The 24,842-nt window shown below is 35.6% G+C and overlaps 1 protein-coding gene across 1 annotated transcript in view; it reads right to left on the bottom strand.

The window, feature by feature from the left end:
* Positions 1-21,323, bottom strand: part of NAALADL2 (N-acetylated alpha-linked acidic dipeptidase-like 2) — a 68,271-nt gene extending 46,948 nt beyond the window's left edge. Inside the window, exons 1-2 of the mRNA XM_011980362.1 lie at positions 21,234-21,323; positions 3,659-3,857 (exon numbers count right to left, since the gene is read on the bottom strand). Of these exons, the coding sequence (XP_011835752.1) occupies positions 3,659-3,825 (167 nt within the window). The 5' untranslated portion in view covers positions 3,826-3,857; positions 21,234-21,323. The remainder of the gene's footprint in view (positions 1-3,658; positions 3,858-21,233) is intronic.
* Positions 21,324-24,842: the final 3,519 nt, after the last annotated feature.

The following is a 24,842-nucleotide window of genomic DNA, read 5'->3' as shown; positions in this document are numbered from 1 at the left end:
GCCAGTTTCCAGCAGTATTGCACAGAGCAGCGTTCAATGAGGAGCCAACTTTAGATGCAACATCATAGGATTCAAAATCTTTGAATCTTCTGTTTCCAGATTATTGGGAATATTATTCTGCATATTCCAAAAATAATATTTTCCAATGTTTAGTGGCACTTTTATTGAGACGATTTTTTTTGGGACATGATCTAAATGCAAAATGAAGTATTTGGCTTTATACAGTAAAGTTCTGTCAAGAACTTTCTTAAAATGAAAATCATTTTTCACTTCTTTCTTGTGTATTAGATGAGAATTCTGTATGTCCAATGGGTTAAAGAGTGAGATTCTTATGTGAATAACATCTCTAAAGACTGTTTAACATTAAAAATAAATTGAACCCTGTTCACCAAATGTTCTTTTGTACAATATTATTAACAATTGTAATTTATCTCTATATAATTATCGCTATAAATAATCTACTTTTCATTTGCTTAAACTCAAATTTTTACTTTGAATATTTCCTTCCCCATTGAGAATGTGCTTATAACCATTGAGAGTGTAAATCCTATTGTAATTTTGAAATGTTTGCATCAGTAATTTTTAGAAATGTGAATTAGCTATCAAGAAAAAACATGAAGTAGGATGATTTGTTACGTATTTTATAAATGAAGTACAAATTTGTGACAATTTTGAGATAAAGGTCAGTCAGATACATCTAAATGAAAGTAATCTATTTACACTGTTATAGTATATATATGTATACACACATAAATTAATATATATAAATTAATAAACTAACATGAATTAATAGAGCTAAGGAAAAGAACGGGAGACATGTATCCCTTCAATAACTATAGTAATAGTTTAGCACAATTTCAAAATAGTGAACCAAAAGCTTTCACTCCTAAAGTTTGTTGTATGAGTTAGCACATTATTATAATCAATACTTTGAGGCTTGCATAATGAGAACACAAGGTATATGTAATTACATTACTAACAGGAAAAAAACGTTTAATCATTTTTAACTCAGGGGCAGACAAATATCTACTTTTCTACTCAAAATGCATGATCAAGTAAACTGAGTTCATAAACATTTTTGAAAGGATAATAAAAAGTTTACCAGATGTATAATTTAGAACATAGAAGGGTCTTCCATTTCCAGTGCAAGTGCCAAGAAAGACAAACGGGGAAAGCTTACTGTATTATACAAAACTATGTTCTTTCCATATAATTTGTAATAATTTCTGAATTTTTCTTAAAAGTAAATAGAATAATTTACTATATATATATATATAACCTAAGTTATCTACTTTATGACTTTTTAGTAATGCTAGATTTTAAAATGTGGTTTGATTTTTCTCATCAGCAATTATTACATCTAGCATCATTATATTTATTTAATTACTTTGTTCATTCTGTTTCCCCATTCCCACCACTAGAATATACCTCATCAGGGAAGGTAACTTAAGGTGACAGCTATGTCCCTGATGCTTAAAAAAATACAAGGAGCTTACAAAGTGTCTTAAACATATCTTTAAACTCATACCTTTATGAGTTTAAAATCATAAAGGAAAATTATCAAATATCAGGCTTTAAAAACATCTTTTATTATTAAGGAGTCTCATTCCACCATCTCCTTTTATAGATGTAGAAATTAAGATGTTGAAAGATTACGTGATGTGTGAGGTCACAGAACTTTAGTACTAATGGGCACCTTAAACCTCATGTGGTCCAAATATTCAGGTGCTTAGGGCCACCCAGCCTATTGTTTAATGTCTGCAGTGATAAGGCTTTTGCTACTTTATAATAGCAAAATATTTATTCTTTTACTTTTTTCTCATATGTAATGAAGATTTCTATACCTGTACATCAATTCTTTAGTCCTAGTTAAAACCTTTGTTTATACATAGTATGTCTAGACCAGGGTATATCATGAGAATATGCGGGAGGCAAAGAGATATCGGGGGAAGAATGGAGTAGGAGGAGTTTAGGCCAGAACTTTCAGTCCTAAAGGGCCACAAATTTAGACTTCCACACTACATAAAATTATACATACATACATACACATACCCACATATACACATATATAAAATATATATACACAAATATATACATATGTATACTACATATACACATATACATATACTAAATATGTCATGTAATACACACATTACATATGTATATACTAAACAGAAGAGTATGTATTTATATGTTGTGTCTCATAGAATTATCAGTTAAATAAAAACTGTTTAAATATGCCATAATCTTTTTCTAAAATGTGTAGAGATTCAGGAGGTATATGTGCCAGTTTGTTACATGGACATATTATGTAATGGTGAAGTTTGGGCTTCTAGTGTACCTATCACCCAAATAGTGAACAGTGCATCCAGTATGTGACTTTTCAACTCTCCCTCTTTTGCAGTTTCCAGTGTCTGTTTCTCTCTGTATATCCATCTGTATCTATTATTGATCTCCAACTTATGTGTGAGCACATGTGGTATTTGATTTTCTGTTTCAGAGTTATTTCACTTAGGATAATGGACTCCAGCTCTATCCATGTTGCTGCAAAAGACATGATTTCATTCCTTTTGATGACTGCTTAGTATTCCATAGAGTACATATACCACATTTTTTAATCCAATCATATGTTGATAGACACTCAGGTTGATTCTATGACTTCACCATTGTGACTAGTCCTGTGATAAACATATGAATGCATGTATCTTTTTGATATAAAAAATTGTTTTCCTTTGGGTAGATATCCAGAAATTAGCTTTCTGGGTTGAAAAGTGATTCTATTTTTAGTTGTTTGAGTAATCTCATACTTTTTTCCAAGTATATATAAAGGCTATACTAATTTACATTCCTACCAACAGTGTAGTGTATAAGCATTACTTTTTCTCCGCTTTCTCGCCATCTGTTATTTTTTGACTTTTTAATAATAATCATTCTGACTGGTGTAAGATGGTTTCTCATTGTGGTTTTAATGACTTGGTTTTATGATGAGTGATGGGTACCGTAATCTTTTAAACTTCATGTTTTCTTCATTTATCTTCTACTATATAAGGAACAAGGAACTTCAAAAACAAAGCCATACTGTACTCATAGTATTCTCTGAATCTGTATCTAATCTCCCTTCCATATAATTGCTAATGTATTTTCAGAGAGCATTCCATGTGACTCTCCAACCAAACAAGCCTAATTCTTCAGTTGTTTCAATATCCGTCTAAATCCCACTTTCCCCTAAATATTAAACTTATTGAACGCCAACATAAAAATGTAGTTTCCAGGATTAAATACATTAATCTAGATGGGATCTTCATAGGAAAAAATAGCATGGACCTATTCCCTGATCTCGTCAAGAAAGTACATTTCTCTCAGTGCAACCTATAATTCTATTTGCTTTTTCATTGGCCATATCACATTTGACTCATATTGAAATTAATGTAAGACAATTCTTACTCATTTTCTCTGTGCTACTGCTAAGCCAAGTTTCTGTTATTTTATATTTCTGCAGTTTAATTTTTCTTTGCGGAGGGAAGTTCCTCAAATGAGTAACTGCTTTATAGTTTCTTTTTAAATACTGTTATGTTCATAGAAGGTACATAATCTGAAAGTTAAACATAAACATTTAATTTAGGGCAAAAAAATATAATTTTTGAGACATGCATCCTACCTATAAAAACCTGGCGGCGCCTGCTTCACCAGAAAGCTTTTCTCCATATCTTGGAGAATGTCATTCAGCATCCGGATGCGGTTGGATGCTCTCTCCTTGGGATCATTAGCAGGTCGCATCTCATCAGACTGAAAAAGTTCAGCATTCTCCCGCAGGCGTGATGCCATGGCTAACAGTTGATGAGTGTTGGGTTGATCACCTGGTGAAGATAAATGAGCCCATCTCAGAAGAGACATTCTCACGGGAGCAAATTAAGCATTTTCCCATCAGGACTCTAAGTTATAAACCAGACAGACCACTGAAGAAGGAAGAGGAAATTGTCGTTGACTGTTCTCTCTCTCTCTCCTTTTTTTTTTTTTTTTTTTGTCACTTGACAAAAGCAAGGGTATATGTATTTGAACCTTACCTGTCCAAGGAAAAAGATTCAGTATCAAGTAAACTTTGAGAATATATTTATTTTGCCCAAAGCATTCTGTCTAAACTTGTTTTTATATTCTACTAAATTAAGTTTATAACTGCTCATAATAATAATAATGGTAAATATGTACAGTACTGATTGTTGAAGGATTGCTATATTCCAGGCACTATGTCTTTAATATTGACCAAAACTTGCTTGTCACATTTCATAGAAGATGAGAACTAAGTAAGGTCAGAAAATTGTCATAGGTTATCAAGTAAGTAAATAACAGGACAGAATTAGAAGTTTGATCTTTCTGATTCAAAAATTTATGTTCACTAGAGAGTAAACTGTATTTCAGGGAAGAAAATAAAAATTGAATTGTGATCTTTTCTCTTGAGAACCTGAGATATGTTACTATATGTTGTCATGTGTATATTGGGTTCTTTTTTTTTTTTTTCATTAGAAATGTCCTGAAATGTGAGGTTGAAATATATCTTTGACCTAAGAATACACTAAAAACTATTTTATGTAGTGTTTGCATTGTTTTGTTTTACTTTGGAGGTTTGTGTTTGTTTTTGTTTCTTTTCCAGTTGTTAGCATAACTTACTAAAAGTCATTCTGAAAAGAATGATGGTAGCAAAGGCTCCACAGGATATACCTTTGACTAAGAGAAAGGCAACACTAGTATAGTTGTCCACTGAACTCTAGAGCCAGTCCACTTGAGTTTACATCTGCTCTACCACTTAGTATCTATGTGATATTGGTAAAGTTATTGAGCCTCAGTGTCCTCATTTATGAAACGAATATAATAATTGTACCTGCTTCATGTAGTAATGCAACAATAATGTAATAATAGTACCTGCTTCATAGATTTATTTATAGAGGATTAAATGATTAATACTTGTTCAGTATTTCCCTATGGGTAAGCACTTCTCAGCTGATGTGATTCAAGACTTTCTTTAAAAATTCTCTCACCATGTCATGAGAGGGGCATTCCCTCGCATCTTCTTCTAGGTATCTCACCATTAGAATCAGCCTTTAAGTGAGACAACAATTACTGGTATCATTCTCAGACACTAGGTACAACTGACTTCAACAAGACTGGCACATCACTACAGAGGATCACTTCAAGTCAAGGTAATGAAGGAAAGTAGAGCTGGATAACCTAAATTGGCAGTTTGAAAGGATGACATTGAGACAGACAGATGGTGTGATGAATGGAGGCCTCCTGAGGCCTTCACTAGGAGAAGTCCTGGGCAAAAGGGAAACATCACAAAAGGACTCTCTTAAGTAAAGTCCAAGGGTTACCAGTTCCCATTATACTTGGTCCTTATGAAAATGCAGATTCCCAGAACTATTGATTCTTTCTAGGAGCGGAGCCAAGAATCTTGATTTCAATATGCTACTCAGATTATTCTATACATATTTAAGAAAAATTACAGAGAGGTGATATGCTAAGAAAAGGAAAACTAGGTTATATGTATAGCTGATACATTAAATATGTTTGTCATAGAACTACCAACTTCTAATATAATGATAATTTTTTATTCTCACCTTCCTTCCTTTGATGGAGACTGTTTTACAATTCAATGTCTTTAGTGCCCAGCATGGTGTTGAAATTCAATAATTGTTTACCAAATAAGCAAAGTAGGTTCAATAAAGTATGTTTAGAAAAAAAATCTGATAACAAATAAAAGCATGTAAAGAGATAAGTAGTTTCATAAGGGCTACAAAGAGATTCACAGGTAGGATTACATGAAATGTTCTTAGAGAACATAGTCATTTTTGCTAATTTTCAATATTCCACAATCTAGTTAAAAATTGTGGTAGAAGGAGAAATAATGCTTGAGGCTAATATGTAGCTCCCTGTTCACTGAAATTAACAATAAGAATAAAATCAATTGTAGGAGTTCACAAGGTTTTGGCATTTGATGTTTCCAAAGTGCATTTCACATTCATTAATTATCTCATTTGATTTCACAACAAAATGAGGTTGCAAGAATGGGTATTTTAGGTCATCTAGAAAATCTAGCCCCTGAATAACTTACTCAATGCCATTTTATGAAAATAGTTTGTCCTAAATTTTGATGGTTCAGCAAAGTTAATGCATAGATAACTTCCAGGGAATATCTCTGCACAAGGAAAGAATAAGATGGATACAGCACATTTAGATTACGCTAGAAAGACTGAACAACAGAAAAAACAAGTTCGACATCCTTGAGAGTCTTCCATTTAAGAAAGAAAAATCTGTTCTGATCTAACGTACATTACAGAATTGAACACATTACTACTGAATCAAGTGAGACAAATTGTACCATTCTACCTTACTTAGCTTTAAATGAATTTACCTTTCATGGTAGTACAGACGTAGAGAACTGACAGCTTTAGGAACTGACTGGCTCCAGAAAGGACCCTGATAGTGGAAACTAGCCACTCACAACACACCGTATGCATTACTTCAAGGGTATGAGGTTACAAATTGAAAAGTAGCTCTATCTTCAATGTTCACTCAATCATTTTGATATATAAATGATGCTCCAAAGATTTCCAGTAGCCATTTCTCTGCCAATTAGAGCTTGCTTGTTCTTTTAAATCAGACCAGAAAGAAATGTTACCTTTCCTATTTAAGCTTTTGTGACCCCAAATGATTGGTCTTTTATGCTCCTTAGGATCCCTACTAGAATATCGGTTCTGTTAAGGAAAAGGTTTGTGTCTTTTATTCACTGCCATTTCCCTAGCACCTAAAAGTGCCAGTTGTACCATTTAATCAATGAATAATTAACTTACATACTTTTATCATAGCAGCTGCAATATTTTGATCCTTATCTGCCCTCTCTACTCTTTCTGACTGGAAAGAACCCTATATAATCAGAAAATACATTTTATTTCTCTTTGTATCCCCAGATTGTAGCACAATATCTGTTTTATGGTAGTCATTTATTAATATATTTGTTGAGTGAATGTTGAATTATGAGATGTCTTTATTTGAATGTATTATATTAAACAATGTCTACAAAATCATTCAAGGAGATGTTTGGTGCATAATAAGCATCAACAAATGCTATTTCCTTTATTTTCTTACTAAAAATCCATTATAATTGCAAAATAAAAGAAAAATATTTAAAAGAAAAGAGACTAGTGTGATGATAAGTTAAATTAAACTAAATTGAAATAAAATATGCCCTACAAAAACTCCATAAAAACTGCGATTATATAAAACTTTACTTAAGGCATGGTGAATTTCAGAGAAAAGAGGACAAACTGAGGCTCTTCACAGTTCAGGTTTAAAAAATAATAAGTACATTTGAACAAAGAAAATTAATGGAAAACTAGATATTTCTCTCAGAGAGGATTAATACAATTATTTTTAAAATTATATACATGGAGTTTACAGACCAAGGACTTGATATTCAAAAGATAGATTACAGTCTGGTTTACTTAATTGCTATCAGTGTGGTCATGAATAAATTATTTACCACTACTGTCCTTCAGGTTCCTTGGAGAAAATAATTATGTAAGTTTCTAAGTGTATAAATCACTATTTACACAAGTTTGTGTTGTTAGAGAACACAAACTAAACACAAGTTACTACAAACCCCTTTTTTTAAGGCATGGAAAAAGTACTGTAACAACTTTACTGATTTTTTTTTCTTCAGAAATGTTACTCTTTATCACTTCTTCAACCTGTGCCCCCCCAACCCAATGTATCATATTCTATTTTACTCCTTATATAGACTTTAATAAGGATTTCTAATTTTATTTTTCTGTGTTTATAAATTGAGTGCCATTTTTCCCCATGGGCTGCTATCTCAAACTTCTGAAGAACAAGGAAAGAAATAACAGAAAGGATAAAGGAATTAAACAGTGAACTTTAAAAAGTGATTCTTTTAGATCATTGCTCCTGGTAAAAAGTGAACCATTAATAAATTTTTATAGTACGGTAGAACATGCTGATTTATTGCAAATATTAAAAATCAAGCTTAATATAATACAATGTAGTTGACTGTCTACTGAAACTATCTTGATATTATTTGAGACAACTGAAATGAACTTACAAATTTCAAACAAAAACAATTTGCATTTGTTGTTTCCCCTCATCTCAAAGTAAAATACCTGTGTTCAGTAGGTATTTACTGAGTCCTATTTTGTATGTTATTCTGAAAGTATTGAGAAGGAAGGAAAGATATGTAAGATTAAATTTTTAACCTTAATAAATTCCTGATCTAGGATACAAATGTACATATACATCTAATTATACAATAAGTGTCACATGAAATAAATACACATGAGGATGACTGAAGAGCTCGTTGTGTATAAGAATGATCTGACAAGTGTCCAGGGAAGAAGTAAACCTTGAGAGATAGATCATGAAACTGCCTGAAAATCCAGGACATCTTAAATGAACTCTTGAAAATAATGGAATATTATCTACAATTAAAGCAGCTGAGGGAGAATGTTCCATTTTTAAAAAATATTAATGTCTTTCCATCCTCATCCCCTAGTCCTCACTATTCTAGAGGATGAATCTACCTCTAACCCAAATCCTCCCATTTTTCTGGCTTGTTATGGAAAGAATGGAGCTGGATATTGTAAGAAATATTAATATTAATTAAAGAGGAAGAAAGAAGGAAGGAGGGAGAGAGGGAGGCAGGGAGAGAAGAAGAGAGAGATAAATGTTAGTCAATAGATATCAAAATAGACATTGACATGTAGGCCAGTCAATTCAGGAAAGACTCTAAGATGTTCTGGGGAAAACAAATGCCTTTTACTCAGGGAATCTTTTGCCTTCTAGCCAACCATCATCCTGCAGCATCCTGCCCTCAAGACAGTTCTTGAGGCAGTGTGGTGTAGCAGAGAGGTTGAGGGGATTTGGAATCTGATAGACCTAGATTCAAGCCCCGATTCTCCCACTAATTATACATCTGGTTAAGACACAAACTCCTCTGAGGCTCAGTGTCTTAATCTCTAAATTGGACTTCATCCTCAGCTCAGCTCATTGAGCTAGAGCAAGTTAAAATATTATAACAAATTCAAGGAACTTAACACAGTATCTGGAGCTTCTTGGAGTAGCCTCTAAAGTGACAAACTTCTTCCCAGAAATCTTATTCCTTCTGAAGACCCTTGATACAGTATCCTAAAACACCTTCCAACAGCATGTCACAAGCTCAAAGTCATTTCATAATGGCTTATCCACTATCCACTTAAAGCTTCTAAGACTTCTGGGTTAGGCCACTGACTACAGTAATGACCGTATCTACTGAATTTACACATGCTGCTACCTACCAGAACCTGGGATCAGCACAAACTACATTTTACCTGAGGTTGTAAATAGCTTGATGCATGCTATGGATAAATTGGTCCTCTCCAAAACTCATGTTGAAAATTAATTGTCAGTGTAATGGCACTGGAAGGTGGAGCCTTTGAGAGGTGATTAGGCCTTGGGGGCTCTGCTCTCATGGGTGGGTTTAATGCCTTTAGAAAGTGGCTTTCAGGAGTGGGTCCTCTCTCTTTGTTTTCCCCTCTTCTGCCATGTTGGAAACAGTGTTCCCCTCCTCCAAAGGATATAGCCTTCTTACAAGCAGAAACTGGGCCCTTAACAGGCACTGAACCTGCCAGCTCCTTGACCTTAGACTTCCAAACCTCCGAAATGCTGAGAAATAAATTTTTGTTCTTTATAAATTACCCAGTTTTGGGTATTCTGTTATTAGCAGCACAAAATGAACTAAGCTAATTAGTTTCAACTTAGCATAAACTCCTGGGCATTTAAGTTGTTCCCCAACCTCCTGGAAAAATTTAAAACCTTCCCTTCCCTCCTCCTCTCCCTCCCCTATCCTCTCCCTCCCCTCTCCCTCTGTCCCCCTCTCCCTCCCCCATCCACCCCCTCCCCTCTCACTACTTCCTCCTCTCCCCCTCTACCCCTTCCCTCCCCTTCCCTTTCTTTCTTGACAGGTCTGGTTCTGTTTCCCAGTCTGGAGTACAGTAGTATAATCACAGCTCACTGCAGGGTCGATCTCCTGAGCTCAAGAGATCCTTCTACCTCAATCTTCTAAGTATCTACAGCCAAAGGTTTGCACAACCATGTCCAGCTAATTTTTAAAGTTTTCTTTCAGAGATGGAGTCTTACTCTTTTGTCCAGGTTCATCTTGAACTCCTAGCCTCAAGTGATCCTCCTGTCTCAGCCTCCTATAGTGGTGGAGTTACAGATATGAGCCACCATGCCCAGCCTATAATTTTCCTGTTCTAAAGAGTGATTTTACTGCTTATTATTATGATCTCTTTGGACTTTCATATTCCAACAAGTTTTAAATTTTAGTTTACTTCAATTTTTCTGGGTTTTTTTTTTTTTTTTTTGGCTGTATTTTTAAAGGTGTACTCAATTTTATTTTAAATTAAAAGTGAAATGTACTGGTCATCCTCTAAAACAACATTTTTGTATCAAACAAATGTAGCCTTTTTCTTTAATAGTATTTCCCAGAACCTATTATCCTGTGGATGAGCTTACCACAGTTTTAAAGGTGCTAACAATTGCACAATCATAGCTTAGACTTCACTGATTTATAGTGACAAGAGAAAGTATGATTTATGTTCTGCATAATACAGTGGCTAAAAGAGTAGAAGATTATTTGGGGGGAAAATGTATGTTACCTAATGTCATCTTAAAAATACCTGTGGTATCACTAAAGAAAAGAAAAGAAATTGCCAATGTGATTTCAGCCAGAGTCAACAGCGGTCCTTTTTATCATACATTTTCTATTCTTCATGCTGCTTTTTTTAGTATGAATCACAATGAATCATCTCAGCTGGTGATTTAAAGATGTTAAACAAACAACTCAGGTTGTGAAAAAAATGTGAGAGCGATTGCACTATCGATACTCAAATAATCTAACATAGATTTTATAATGCATAGATAAAAAGATATTATTTAAGGGTGAAATATGCCAGAAAACAATGGGTAATTATAGCTAAACTGAATAAAACAGAAATCTTATTGCAAAGATGCCAAAGTGATAGGTTTAGAAGGATTAGACTGGTTACTTTAAAACAAAATAAGCAACATATTTCTGCATTCTAAAGATTATCCAATAATCCAGGCAGCCAATGCAGATGCAAATCTAGCAAGACTTTCAACTCATTGCATGCAGTGGGTTCCCTAAATTGTCTGTCCATTTTTTGCAGAAATATAATCATGGGCTCTTTTGTGACCTATGTTGTCAGTGTGTTTTATTTGTGACTACATGATCTGGCTACCGGCTGCTTGGGAAAAATATGAGCAAAAACATTCCTGAATGAATTAAATTTAGGTGGAGTTTATTCCTATCATTCTCCTGAGGCAGAAAGTTGAAATTGTATATTTAATATCACATGTGAGTCTAATTGTATATTGGCTACAACAGGAAACTGAAAAAGAAAAAAAGGCTTAAATAAAATTAACCAACATCAAGGCAAGGGTACTTTATGTTCTGTTACAAGTAAGATTAAAAGTATCTTTACACAAACAAAGAAACCAACAAACATTTTTAAAAGTGTGCCAGTGAGGCAACAATCATAGCATAATGGATTATGGCACTATTCTGTCATGGGCACAGGTTTTATCCTAAAAATACACCTTAGGGAAAAAAAGGTTACAATAGAATAGGCCATTATTATGATGGGAGAATTGGAAAAATGTTACTCACCAATTTCAATCAATGTAGTGTCACATATAAAATGTAGGTAACTCAGAAGAAAACTTCAAAGGAATTTGGATGAAGTACTCAGATTGGAGAAGGAAATGGTGATCACAGTGGGAAGCCATGTGAATAGCAACCAATTGTGAGACAGAAGATAAATAAAAGGAAAAAAGGAACAACGTGCTTACGATAATAATTAAGGGACATTAGGTGATAATAAATATGAGTTCAAAGAGAAATGGTGAGAAAGAAAAACTAGTTTTGAAGACATACTCTGACAATGGGGAGACAATGAGACTTAAAGAGCCAGCTGCCTCAAATACTTTTTTGAACTAAGTGTGGATTACCAAATCAGTATGCCAACTATTTCCATAGCATTTACATTGCATTAGATATTATAAGTAATCTAGACATGATCTAAAGTGTGTTAGAGGATGTGCACAGGTCATATGCAAATCTACACCATTGTTTATGAAGAACTTGAACATTCATGGATTTTGGCATTTGAGAGAATTCCTGGAACCATCTATATAAAAATGTAATGGGGATTGAGACTAAATGTAGTTTTAGGCACTTGCCCCCAATAGATGCCTTACCTTTTATTAAATTTCTCTATTTATTTGAGCAAACAAGATAAGATACTTCTCCCTGAATGCTTTAGAGTTGAAGTCCTTGTCAAATGAAAAAGCTAAGCTTTAGAAATGCCAGCTCAGGCCAAACTGCTAGAAATCTAACATGATGCAGAATTCTCATGGGAACAAAATCTTTTATTGGAACTGTCTGGATTTTAGTCAGGCTGCCTTGGACTTCTGAGGGAGGGGACAGGATTGAGGACCCAGTGTACTTCACTATCTACTGGCCAGTCCAGAGCTGGAATTGATAGTAATTAAATCAAAATTGAAATAGAATCATGCAATTTATATGGTATATAACTTAATTTTGCTGGTTGGGAAACTCACTTTTTATTTTTCAGAAAGAGAAAACATATGAGATAGATCTCAATCACTTGCAACTGTTTAAAAAAAAACAAAAAACAAGTGACACTTAAAAATTGAAACTACAAATCTAACAGGACACAGAATGCTTTCCTTAGTGTGATCATCACCTTGAAATACTATCCTTTCTTCAAAAATGAAGTGATTGATGCTAATGAATTATCAGAGCTAATAAAAAAAGAAAAAAGTCAGACCAAATTCTCATTGTCAGTTATTCAAAGAACAGGAGGAAATGCTGCCAGCAACTATTTTACATTTAGTGAGATAATCAGGAGGTGGCAATAAGCCACACAGTTCAAAATTATGTTTCCTGCTGAGTCTGGCTTGCACTAAATAAATGCGTACATAGCTAGATCAAATGAAAATGACTTTTACTTTACTTGGTCATATGGAGTCTTTATGATAATGCCATTTAAGAAATCTGATGAACAAATATAGTATATATTAAGCAAGAAACATCAGAATTACACAGACATTAATTGTTTTAAAGTGCTGTTTTAGATATTAAGAAGTGGATAAGGTAAGAAACAGCAAATTTAGTAAGATTATTATGCACTTACTCTTCAGTCTGCTCTAAGGTTCAGGGGTAGGGTTGTATTTTATTTGTTTTTGATACCTTCCTCTGCCTCTGCAAACTAGTATCACTGCACTCTAAATGCAGTTTTTGGACATACAGTTAGCAACTGTAGGTTGAAAATACTTGTGAAAAAAATGGTTTCTGTACTATCATATGCAGACTGTTTTTTCTTGTCATTATTTCCTAAGCAATTCAGTATAACAACTATTTCCATAGCATTTACATTGAGTTAGATATTATAAGTAATCTAGAGATGATCTCAAGTGTGTTAGAGGATGTGCACAGGTTATATGCAAATACTACACCATTTTATATGAAGAACTTGAACATTCATGGATTTTGGTATTTGAGAACCAATTCTCCATGGATACCAGAGGAAAATTGGATTTATTTTTTGTCACAAGTATTAATACATCTGAAGTATATCGACTATCTTATCCATCACTATTTACACTATATCTCCATATACCACAAATAAATATTCATTCTCCATTATGTGCTTGGCATTGACCAAATATTAAGAGCCAAGGTCACTCAGTCAAAATGAGCTTTCAAGAACCATCCAATAAATCAACCCAAACAAATTATTCACTGGTAAATTATCCTTCTTTCTGGTGGTTGTGAGAATGGTTGAGAATGGTCTGCTGCTACTGTAAACTAGTGTAATAAATAAGCAAGATGGCCGGTTGTCAAGTGGTAAAAATTACACCATTGAAAATGCAATTGGGTTTCAGAGACCTTCGTATTTATACTGTTTGCAGTAAGGAGAAACAGTATTTTATAGTTCAGCCTTGAAGGTCACTTTTTTTTTTCACCGTAATTGAGAATTTAAGAGCAATCACTGTGAACTCTCATGAAAATAAGAAAAATATCAACAATTTAAGCTTGTATTAAGCAGTAAAATTCTATGTTTCATTTAACACAGTACAAGAGTTCTGTTTAGCTAATGAACTTATCTAGCATTGTAGCTAAAATTAAAACTGCAATATTTATTTAGGTGTTGATAAGTGGTTTCCATTATTCACACATTAGACCTTTAGTGCATTCCATTTTTAGAAGTAAGGTATAACTAAAATAGAACTGATGCCTACAATTTAGCAAATATTTGAATAATCTTTGGCCATGATTATTTTAAGTCATGAAAAGTAAAATACAAAAATGTGTAGTTTACAGGTGTAAATTTATATTAATTTTATCGAACACATAGGACATGGTGAAATAATTTTTTAGCCTATTTTGTTTGGTTACATTTTGTTTTGCTTTGCTTTGTTTTTTCTAATATGGGTACATCTCAAGTCTGGCCTTACCTTTCTGAGTGAAAGTGACAGGAAGACCCAAGGCATTTCACATCCAAAAAAAACTAGGCACATACAACAACCAACAACCAAAGAAAACATTCTTCATCTTTGGCAGAAGTCTGATATAACTGTAAGAAGCCGAAGTACTCCGGATCATCCATTTGAGAACCTTGGATTTTAGGGACAGATTCATCTAGATATAGTGGTGTCTGGCTTGGAGTGAAAGTCTCCATAAAATCATTGTTGTTCTGTTTTGTTTTGTTCCTCCTGTGATGACACACACTTAGATATAACTATTAAAGAAAGAGTTATTAATTTCCCTGGCCTATTCTGAGAATATTTTCTTTCCCTTCTTGCTTTAATCGAAACCTGGTTCTCCCATAATGATATCACTTGCATTTTAGCTCTCGTAGGCAGCAGTGCTTTTTCACCCTTTGCTTTTGAACCATCAACCCTAGAAGAATAATATAGGGCATTTCTAGATCACCACTCATTCTTTGAAGATTTTTATCTCCTGACTCATCATCACTCACTCTTACACAACTCTTAATTCTTTGCAATTTCAATATCCACATAGAGATATTCTCTTTTCCTTAGCCTCTTTTCTTCTAGCAACCACGTACCACACTCTCATGGTCATACACTGGCCTGGACACTGTCCTTACCAATGTCTGCACTCTATGATCTCATTTTCACAAATCCAACTTGCTGACCACCACTTCCTACCTTGTCAGCTCACGTGTTGTCAATTCTTCAATCTCATCGTGACACAAAGTCTGTTGGTCCTACCTCCTTTTCACTAGCCTTCACTCCCTTCGTAACCTCACTTTATTCCAACCCCAGTTACGATACTTTAGTCCATCATAATGCATTCATTACATACATCCTTTATGTACATCCAGTTTTCTTAATCCTATGCAGTACATTGTCCTTCTCTCAGAAAAGGTCTAGCCCTGGTTAAACACAACTCTGCCTGTTCTATGCCTATGATAGGGTTCAGGACACCCTACCCCAAAATATGGCACCTTGCAATTGAGGAAGCAATAGAAGCAAGACAGTGTCTTTGACCTTCTCCTGGCCCTCTCCCCTGAAGTAGGCCATAAAAGAATTGTCTGGGCCGGGCATGGTGGCTCATGCCTGTAATCCCGGTACTTTGGGAGGCCAAGGCAGGTGGATGACCTAAGGTCAGGAGTTCAAGGAGAGCCTGGCCAACATGGTGAAACCCCATCTCTACTAAAATATAAAAATTAGCCAGGTGTGGTGGTGCATGCCTGTAATCCCAGTTACTTGGGAGACTGAGGCAGGAGAATCACTTGAACTCAGGAGGCAGAGGTTGCAGTGAGCTGAGATTGTGCCCCAACACTGCACTACAGCCTGGGCAATGAGAACGAAACTCTGTCTGAAAAAAAAGAATTGTCTGACCTTCCTCTGAAGTGAGACAAAACTTTTATTCCAGAGACACCCTCCCTACACCTGGAGAAAAGAAACATACTTGTCCTCAAAGAGATAGAGACACTGAGAATAATCTGAACAGAGATCTTACTAAATCCCCCCCAACTTGTTGCAATTAGATCATATCTTTTTTCTTCTAATCATACTTCTGAACTCTCCATCAAACTTAGCATAAAAGTACACACATTTCCCTCTTTCTTTGGGTCTTTATTTCTGAAGGCTCCTGTGTCATGCGAAACTTACATAAATTCACATGCCTTTCTCATGTGTGAGAGGAAAATAAATCTCAGGACATTCAAATCACTTAGCCAAAGGGAAAGTCAAGCTGAGAACTGTGTCAGGCAAACCTGCCTCCCATTCTATTCCTATATATGTAGCTACGAAGACTGAAAAAAAGCTACATACCTCCCTCACAAGGAAAGTCCTTGTGGACAAAGGAGAGACAGAACTTAGTCATCCCTCTGCTCACATGAGACAAATGCATATCTGATTGCTGCCCTTGCCGTACTTTTTCACTAAACCAGACTAAGGCATAAGTGATTATTCCTGTAAATTGTTTATTGAGTGAAAGGCTAATGAGAAACTAAAAAGATTGCAACTTTTTGTGTCTTATCTACCTATGACCTGGAAGTCCCCTCCCTCCTTCAAGTGGTCCCGCCTTTCTGTAACAAACCAATGTACATATATTACATACATAAATTGATGTCTGAGTCTGTGTCATGGGTGCATCATTAATGTTGAAAAATAAACTTTCTAAGTGGACTGAGACCTATCTTAGATATTTTGAGTTCACACTTGTTAATGTGTCTTTTGTTAAAGGCATCTCAACCATCAACCTAGTGATAAATGAGGAAAGAAATCTTTTCTCCCCTATATTTGCATGCCCCTCTGAAGGCTGGAAAAAATCTAAAATTATGCTGAATTATCTAATTTATAATATGTATCTCTTCTAGGCTCTTAATGTTGCCCCAAAAAACTTATATTTTCATGATTTTTCACTTTCTTACCCTCCTAAAAAAACCAGTTATTTTATGCTTTTCTAATCTAAAGAAACTTGCCAAGGAACCCCAACATCAAGGTTACCCGTCTGCTGTGTGTTCTGCCTCCCTTCACATTTTCATGGATGGACTACTGTGTTGCTGCTTTGGTCGAATGTTATGTACCCCCAAAATTCGTATGTTTAAATCTAACTCCTAAAGTGATGGTATTAGGAGGTGGAATCTTTTAGAATTGATTAGTTTGTGAGGACAGAACCCTAAAAAATTAAATTAGTACCCTTTTAAAAGAAACAAGACAGCTCCTTCAACCCTTCTACCATGTTAAGTTAATAGCAAAAAGATGGCCAACTTTGAAGCCAGAAATGAACCCTCACCAAGCAGCGAAACTGCTGATGCCTTGATCTTGGGTATCTCAGCCTCCAGAATTGTAAGAAATAAATTATTGTTGTTGATAAGCCTTCCAATCTATGGTATTTTCTTATAACTGCCTGAATGGACTATGACAGTTCCTAACTAATGCAAAGTCCTCAATCCTTGTGCTTCCCCAACTCAAGAAAACTAGTCTAGTGATTCTCCTTTTACTCTCTTCCGTTAGCAAATTTTACCTCTCCACTAGATCACTGTCAACAAAATAAAAACATGCTACACTTCCTTGACTCCATATATTTTTTTTACCACCTACACCACTGTTACAGGAAAGGGGTCCCCATCCAGACCCCCAAGAGAGGATTCTTGGATCTTATACAAGAAAAAATTAAGGGCGAGTCCACAGTGCAAATCAAAAGCAAGTTTATTAAGAAAGTAAAGTGGTGAAAGAACAGCTACTCCATAGACAGAGCAGAACATTTCCTAAAGTAAGAGGAGGAACATGTCTGCCCTAGTACAATGCTTGTTTATATACAGGATAAAAAAGATCATGGGGGGATGTGCTCTGCTACAAGGGTTTGTGATAAAGGATTAATTTTCTTAATTACTATATTTTGCAAGAATCAATATTGTTGTCTTTAAAGCAAAATTAGGAAAACCTTTGTTCTCAACATATCCTGATATTGGAACACTCCCAAGTCTGGGTCTGTTGAGTAAACATTATCAATCTCTTCCTTTAACCATAAACATCAAGAGACTAGGAATGACTAACTTTCTGGGCATGTGGCCCTAGCAAGTCCCAGCCTCATTTTACTAGCCCTCACTCAAGGTGGAGTCACTCTGGTTCAAATGCCTCTGACACCACCACATATCCCCAATTTATTACATCTCATTTTATTTCAAATGCCTTCTAATCCAGCTTTTGCTTATACTAATCTTCTAAAATGGTTTTGTTAAGATCATCAATGACTTCCACATTGCTAAATCCAGTAGTCAATTTTCTGTTCTCCTTTTCTTTACCCATTACCAGCAGTTGATACAGTTGATTACTTCCTCTTCGAAATATTTTATCCACTTGGCCTCTGGTTATAAGATTCACTTGTTTTTCTATTATTTTTTTGGCCACTCCTCCTTGGTCTCCTTCTATAATTGTACCTTTTATCCCAGTTTCTAAAGGTAGGAGTGCCTCAAAAGTCTTAGAGCTTTTCTGTACTCTACATGCAATCCCCTAGTAATTTCATCTAGGATGAATCCAAAATTTATATTCTCAGGTCAGAGCTCTCCAACATACTCTGGATATAACTGCTATGTTCTGCTATGACATTTATTTTGGGAATGCAAATTTGTATCAAAGTAATTAATATTATGGCATTTTGTGATTGGTATTAATTTGAGTATAATGCTATTTTCAGATTTGCTTTTATTTATGCTAATTTTGTTCCACTATGGGAATATGTAGGTATATTTCTTAGGAGCAGGGATTTTAATTTTGGTTTACTTATCTAGCTGCTGTTTGCTTTTGTTTTGTTTGTTTGTTTCATAAATATTTGTAAATGAATGAAAAAGTGGATTCAGGAGATGTGAAGTTCATGGGGATTACATGCAAAAATGTTTGTATACATTTAACCTTCTGTAGAGAAGGATAATAATTTTCTTCAGATGTTGAAAAGGTCCTTAATCATCCACACAAACCAGATTAATAATATAATTCTAGCAATAACCCAATAGGTCATTTTTTGAGCATCCGTATTAGCCCATTTTACTTAAAATGTTTATATAGTGGTTATAATGCTGAAATATTGTGCCCATTTGTAGATTTGTTATGTCAGACAATTGAAATGTGCCAATGTGCTAACAAGGTTTGCAGGAGGTAAATCTCATACATTGGCCTGAAAACCAAATCATCACAAATATGAACCACAAAAAGATCATATATATGAATTTTGAATAATAAACTCCATTGTTTAAAAAATGGATTTTAGCATGCATAACGACAGTATTGCTAACATTTTTGGTCTCAGAAAAGCAACCTATCATTTATAATTCTATTATATAATGTTAGCATTTCGCAGTATGCTCTTTGGGGCTTCTTTTTATGCATAATAGCATAATAGCTATTGCTTTTAGATGAACAGGTATTGTGAAGTTGTTAACCTTCTTTTGTTCTCTGAAAGTTTAAAGTTTTATATGGAATACCAACAGAATTTTCTGAAGTATAAAATATAAAAACTAAAGAAACAGCAAAACAGTTTACAGAAAAAATAAAATTAATCTTTAAAAAATATTTGCAGAAATGATATTTATTATTCACAAAACTATTTAGAACTTTATTTATACCTTCTTTGTTCTTATTTTGCAAAGTGCCATGTTTGGTTGCCCAGAGTGACTGCTACAGGTAGACACACTGACAACAGTAAGACGAAAACCTAGTGTAGGTAGGAAAGAATGGAAACTATATAGAGACTAACTTAGATATATAAAAAGGAGAGCAATATGAGGCTATTTGTATGGTAACAAATAGCTGTAAGTGGCTCAAATTGTTCACAAGGTCATGGTTTTACGGTCACTATAATAAAATCATAAGAAGTATTGAGGGGGAAAAAATGGAGTAATCTCTAATCCAGGCAGTAAGAAACAATCCAGGTAAAGAAAAAAAAGGAGGCGCTGGGTGCGGTGCCTCATGCCTGTAATCCCAGTACTTCTGGAAGCCGAGGCAGGCAGATTGTCTGAGCTCAGGAATTCGTGACCAGCCCGGGCAACATAGTGAAACCCCGTCTCTACTGAAATACAAAGGCCGGGCACAGGCCGGGCATGGTGGCCTGTGCCTGTAGTCCCAGCTAGTTGGGAGGCTGAGGCAGGAGAATTACTTGAACCTGGGAGGCAGAGGTTGCAGTTAGCCGAGATCACACCACTGCACTCCAGCCTGGGCAACAGAGAGTGAGGTTCCATATCAAAAGGAAAAAAAAAAGAAAGAGAGAGAAAGATTAAATTTTCAGCTATTGGAAATATTTGGCTTTTTAGAATGATCCATTTTCAAAGGATTACTGCTTCAGCTCTACAGTTAAAATATTGGCTTTTTCATTGAGAAGTAGTTGTCCACAAATGACTCATTAAAGATCTGTTTAGGAAGATGTGTGACTCAAAGAGGAGGCGGGTGAAATCTTTAATCACAATACTGACCTTTGTATTTGGTTAATGAAGACAAATAAGGAGCCTAATTGAAAGATTTGTATGTAGATGAAGGGGAAATGAAGGTAATTATTAGGGTGGGGTGAGAATTCTGCTGAGAGAGATATAATCAAACATGAAGGAATTGAAATAGAGATTCAGAAATAATTGCCTGGTTTCTTCTTTATCATCTTCCATCTAAGTTCTGAGCCAATATCTCAGTCAAATGGAATGGGGTCCATACCACACAGAAACCAACTCCAAAAGAGAAACTTCTGGACCAGTCTTGTTTGAACTGATTGACTGTTAGGTACGATGTTAAAAAAAAAATGGATCATTGAACTATATTATTCTATATGAGACCTGTAAATAATAATAGAAACTTAGAATTACAAATCTCTTTGATAAAATAGATGGGCCATCCTTTAAAATCTGATATTCTCCTTTATGCTTACACATAAGTGCATCTCATTTTTGTTGATTGAAAGCTAAAATTCTTCCAGGCCCTTCCCAGGATCACCCTCTCCAGGAAGTGTCCTTACTAGCATTGCCATAGCTAGTAAGATCACTGATGACTTCATCCATTCCTTGTTGAAAATGAGTTGAACAATGTTTCATTGGTAAAATTACTATAATTCAAAGGAAAATTACCTTTAAGGTTGTTTTGAACTTCTAAAGCTATATCAATTGCATTAAAGGGCAGAACAGGTTCGTTGGCAATTTGCAAAATCACTTCTCCTGAGAGCTGAAAGAAAAAAAGGAAAAAGAAAATACTAGCATTCAGTAATCAGGAGTTTTCATTTGTTTGTTTTTCATTATTTCAGGTATTTTTATACATCTAGAGGAGCGAAAACACACAGGAATAATATAGTTTTATAAAAATCTCTTTTTCTTTTAAACCTTTATTTAATTTTATATTTCTATAAAGAAAAAGTCCTCAGCTCTTTTTCATGTCTCAGAATAGCATAAAGAAATATATCATTCCTTTTGTGAGCTGAAATATTAAGAAATGGCTTCCCTAATTGAAAGAGTTGTAATATTTAGACTTTAAATAATTCCTTACAGTTCATAATATCACATGATCAAACAAACAGTAGAGAGGAGCACCTGAAAATCAATGCCTGGTTATTGGACTAAGGAAAACTTCAGACAAAATTAATGATCGATCTATTTTATTTGATAACCTACAGGCCACATTTGGCAGTTTACTTTGAAGGTAAACAGGCTTCCAAGTTAACTTGTTTTGTGATTTATGGTAACATCCAGTCACTGAGTAAAGAATTTTTTTCTGAGTTCCCCAAATTGCATACTGATGAATGCATAACCTAATGACATTGAAAAGGATGCTGATTTGTTTTGAATTGTGAAGTTTTGCTGATTTGTTTCAGAATCAGGAAGTTTTACCAATTGTCTTGTATGTAGACATTGTAACCTGTATGTTGATATTTGTAGCCAGTGATTGTAACCTCTGTATTATACCCTCCAGTATAAAGAACAACTCTGATAGGAGGAGTCTTCCTCCTTTCTTCTAAACTTCCTTAGGAAAGCCTCCCAACCTGTAACAGACTCTTTGTTGGTGTGTCTTCACGGGTAGATCTTCACATTTGGCTTCCAATAACCCTTCTTCAAAATCTTAGATACGATTTTCCTTCGTGCTTTTATTCTATTCCTAATTGCTTTTTTAATTTTTATAACTTTCTATAATCGAAACTAATAGTATTAATACATCTTTGAGATCAATGCTTAAAATAAATACAAATTTTAAAAGGCATCCCCAAAGCTCCTATCCGTAATTTTTACACATGCATAATTCCCCCATAACCCCACCCCAAAACTGTCTGAATATTGACACATGCACTACAGCTGAACTAGCATCTGCTTAACAGGCTGAACAAGTCATAAGCATTCATACACCTCTCAAAGGACCTTAGGGCTGACAGAAAGTGCCATTTTTACCTCTCTCTCTCTCTCTCTCTCTCTCTCTCACATAAGTGATATTTAATATTTACCTGGGCTTAACGAATGTCCCTACATCTCTCATAACTCTGAAGGCAGCACACAGGGAAATGTGACCGTGTTGATATTATTAATGCAGTATGAAATGTGGTTAGTGAATGAAAAGCATTGTCTTGTGAAACTACACAGGGGAAATTAGCACACTAACTTGAGACACAATGCATAAAAGATATAATTTACAAGGAAATTATTCTGTTACATATCCAAATATATATATTCAACAAGGTGCAAATTCCATTTAAAATTGGATACGGTTTGGCTCTGTGTCCCCACCCAAATTTCATCTTGTAGCTCCCATAATTCCCATGTGTTATAGGAGGGACCTGGTAATAGATGACTGAATCATGGGGGTATATCTGTCCCATGCTGTTCTTGTGATAGTGAATGTGTCTCACAAGATCTGATGGTGTTAAAAATGGGAGTTTTCCCGCTCTCTTTTTCCCTGCTACCATCCTTGAAAGATGTGACTTGCTCCTCCTTGTATTCCGCCATGATGGTGAGCCTTCCCCAGCCATGTGAAACTGTGAGTTTTCCATTAAACCTCTTTCCTTTGTAAATTGCCCGGTCTTCAGTATGTCTTTATCAGCAGCATGAAAACAGACTAATACAATAAATAGGTACCAGGAATGGGGCACTGCTGAAAAGATACCTGAAAATGTGGAAGCAACTTTGGAACTGGGAAATAGGCAGATGTTGGAACAGTTTGGAGGGCTGAGAAAAAGACAGGAAAATGTGGGAAAGTTTGCAACTCCGTAGAGATTTGTTGAATGACTTTGACCAAAATGCTGACAATTATAGAGAAAATGAAATCCAGGGTGAGGTGGTCTCAGATAAAGATAAGGAACTTGTTGGGAACTGGAGCAAAGGTGACTCTTGTTATGTTCCAACAAAGAGATTGGTGGCATTTTGCCTCTGTCCTAGAGATTTGTGGAACTTTGAATTTGAGAGAGATGATTTAAGGTATCTGGTAGAAGAAATTTCTAAGCAACAAAGGATTCAAGAGATGACTTGGGTGTTGATAAAGGCATTCAGTTTTAAAAGGGAAACAGACCATAAAAGTATGGAAAATTTGCAGCCTGACAATGCGATAGAAAAGAAAATGCCATTTTCTATGGAGAAATTAAAGGCAGCTAGAGAAATTCGCCCAAGTAAAAAGGAGCCAAATGTTAAATCATCACGACAATGGGGAAAATGTCTACAGGGCATGTCAGAGACTTTGTGCAGCCCCTCCCATCACAAGCCTGGAGGTTTTGGAGGAAAAAATAGTTTTGTTGGCCAGGCCCAGGGGCCCTCTGCTGTGTTCAGTCTGGGGACTTGGTGCTCTGAGTCCCAGCTACTCCATTCTTGACTAAAAGGGGCCAAGGAACAACTCAGGCTGTTGCTTCAGAGGGTGGAAGCCTCAAGTCTTGGAAGCTTCCACATGGTATTGGTCCTGTGGGTACAGAGAAGTCAAGAATTGTGGTTTGGAACCTCGGCCTAAATTTCATAAGGTGTATGGAAATGCCTGGATGCCCAAGCAAAAATGTTTGCAGGGGTGAGGCCATCATGGAGAACCTCTACTAGGGCAGTGCAAAAAAGAAATGTGGGGTCACAGCCCCCACAGAGTCCCTACTGGGGCACCACCTAGTGGAGCTGTGAGAAGAGGGCCACCATCCTCAGACTCCAGAATGGTAGATCCACCGGCAGCTTGCACTGTGTACCTGAAAAAGTCACAGATGCTCAACACTAGCTGGTAAAAGCCGCCAGAAGGGGGGCTATACCCTGCAAAGCCACATGGGCGGAGCTTCCCAAGGCCGTGGGAACCCACACCCTGCATCAGCATAACCTGGATGTGAGACATGGAGTCAAAGGAGATCATTTTAGAACTTTAACACTTGACTGCCCTGCTGGATTTTGGACTTGCATGGAGCCTATAGCCCCTGTGTTTTGGTCAATTTCTCCCATTTGTAATGGCTGTATTTACCCAATGCCTGTACCCCCATCGTATCTAAGAAGTAACTAATTTGCTTTTGATTTTACAGGCTCATAGATGGAAGGGACTTGCCTTGTCTCAGATGAGACTTTGGACTGTGGACTTTTGAGTTAATGTTGAAATGAGTTGAGACTTTGGGGAACTGTTGGGAAGGTATGTTTGGTTTTGAAATGTGAAGATACGAGATTTGGGAGGGGCCAGGGGTGCAATGATACGGGTTGGCTCTGTGTTCCCACCCAAATCTCGTCTTGTAGCTCCCATACTTCCCACAT

Source organism: Mandrillus leucophaeus, unplaced genomic scaffold, assembly GCF_000951045.1.
Source record: "Mandrillus leucophaeus isolate KB7577 unplaced genomic scaffold, Mleu.le_1.0 Scaffold211, whole genome shotgun sequence".
Classification (NCBI taxonomy): Eukaryota; Metazoa; Chordata; class Mammalia; order Primates; family Cercopithecidae; genus Mandrillus; species Mandrillus leucophaeus.
This window is presented reverse-complemented; position numbering and strand designations above follow the sequence as displayed.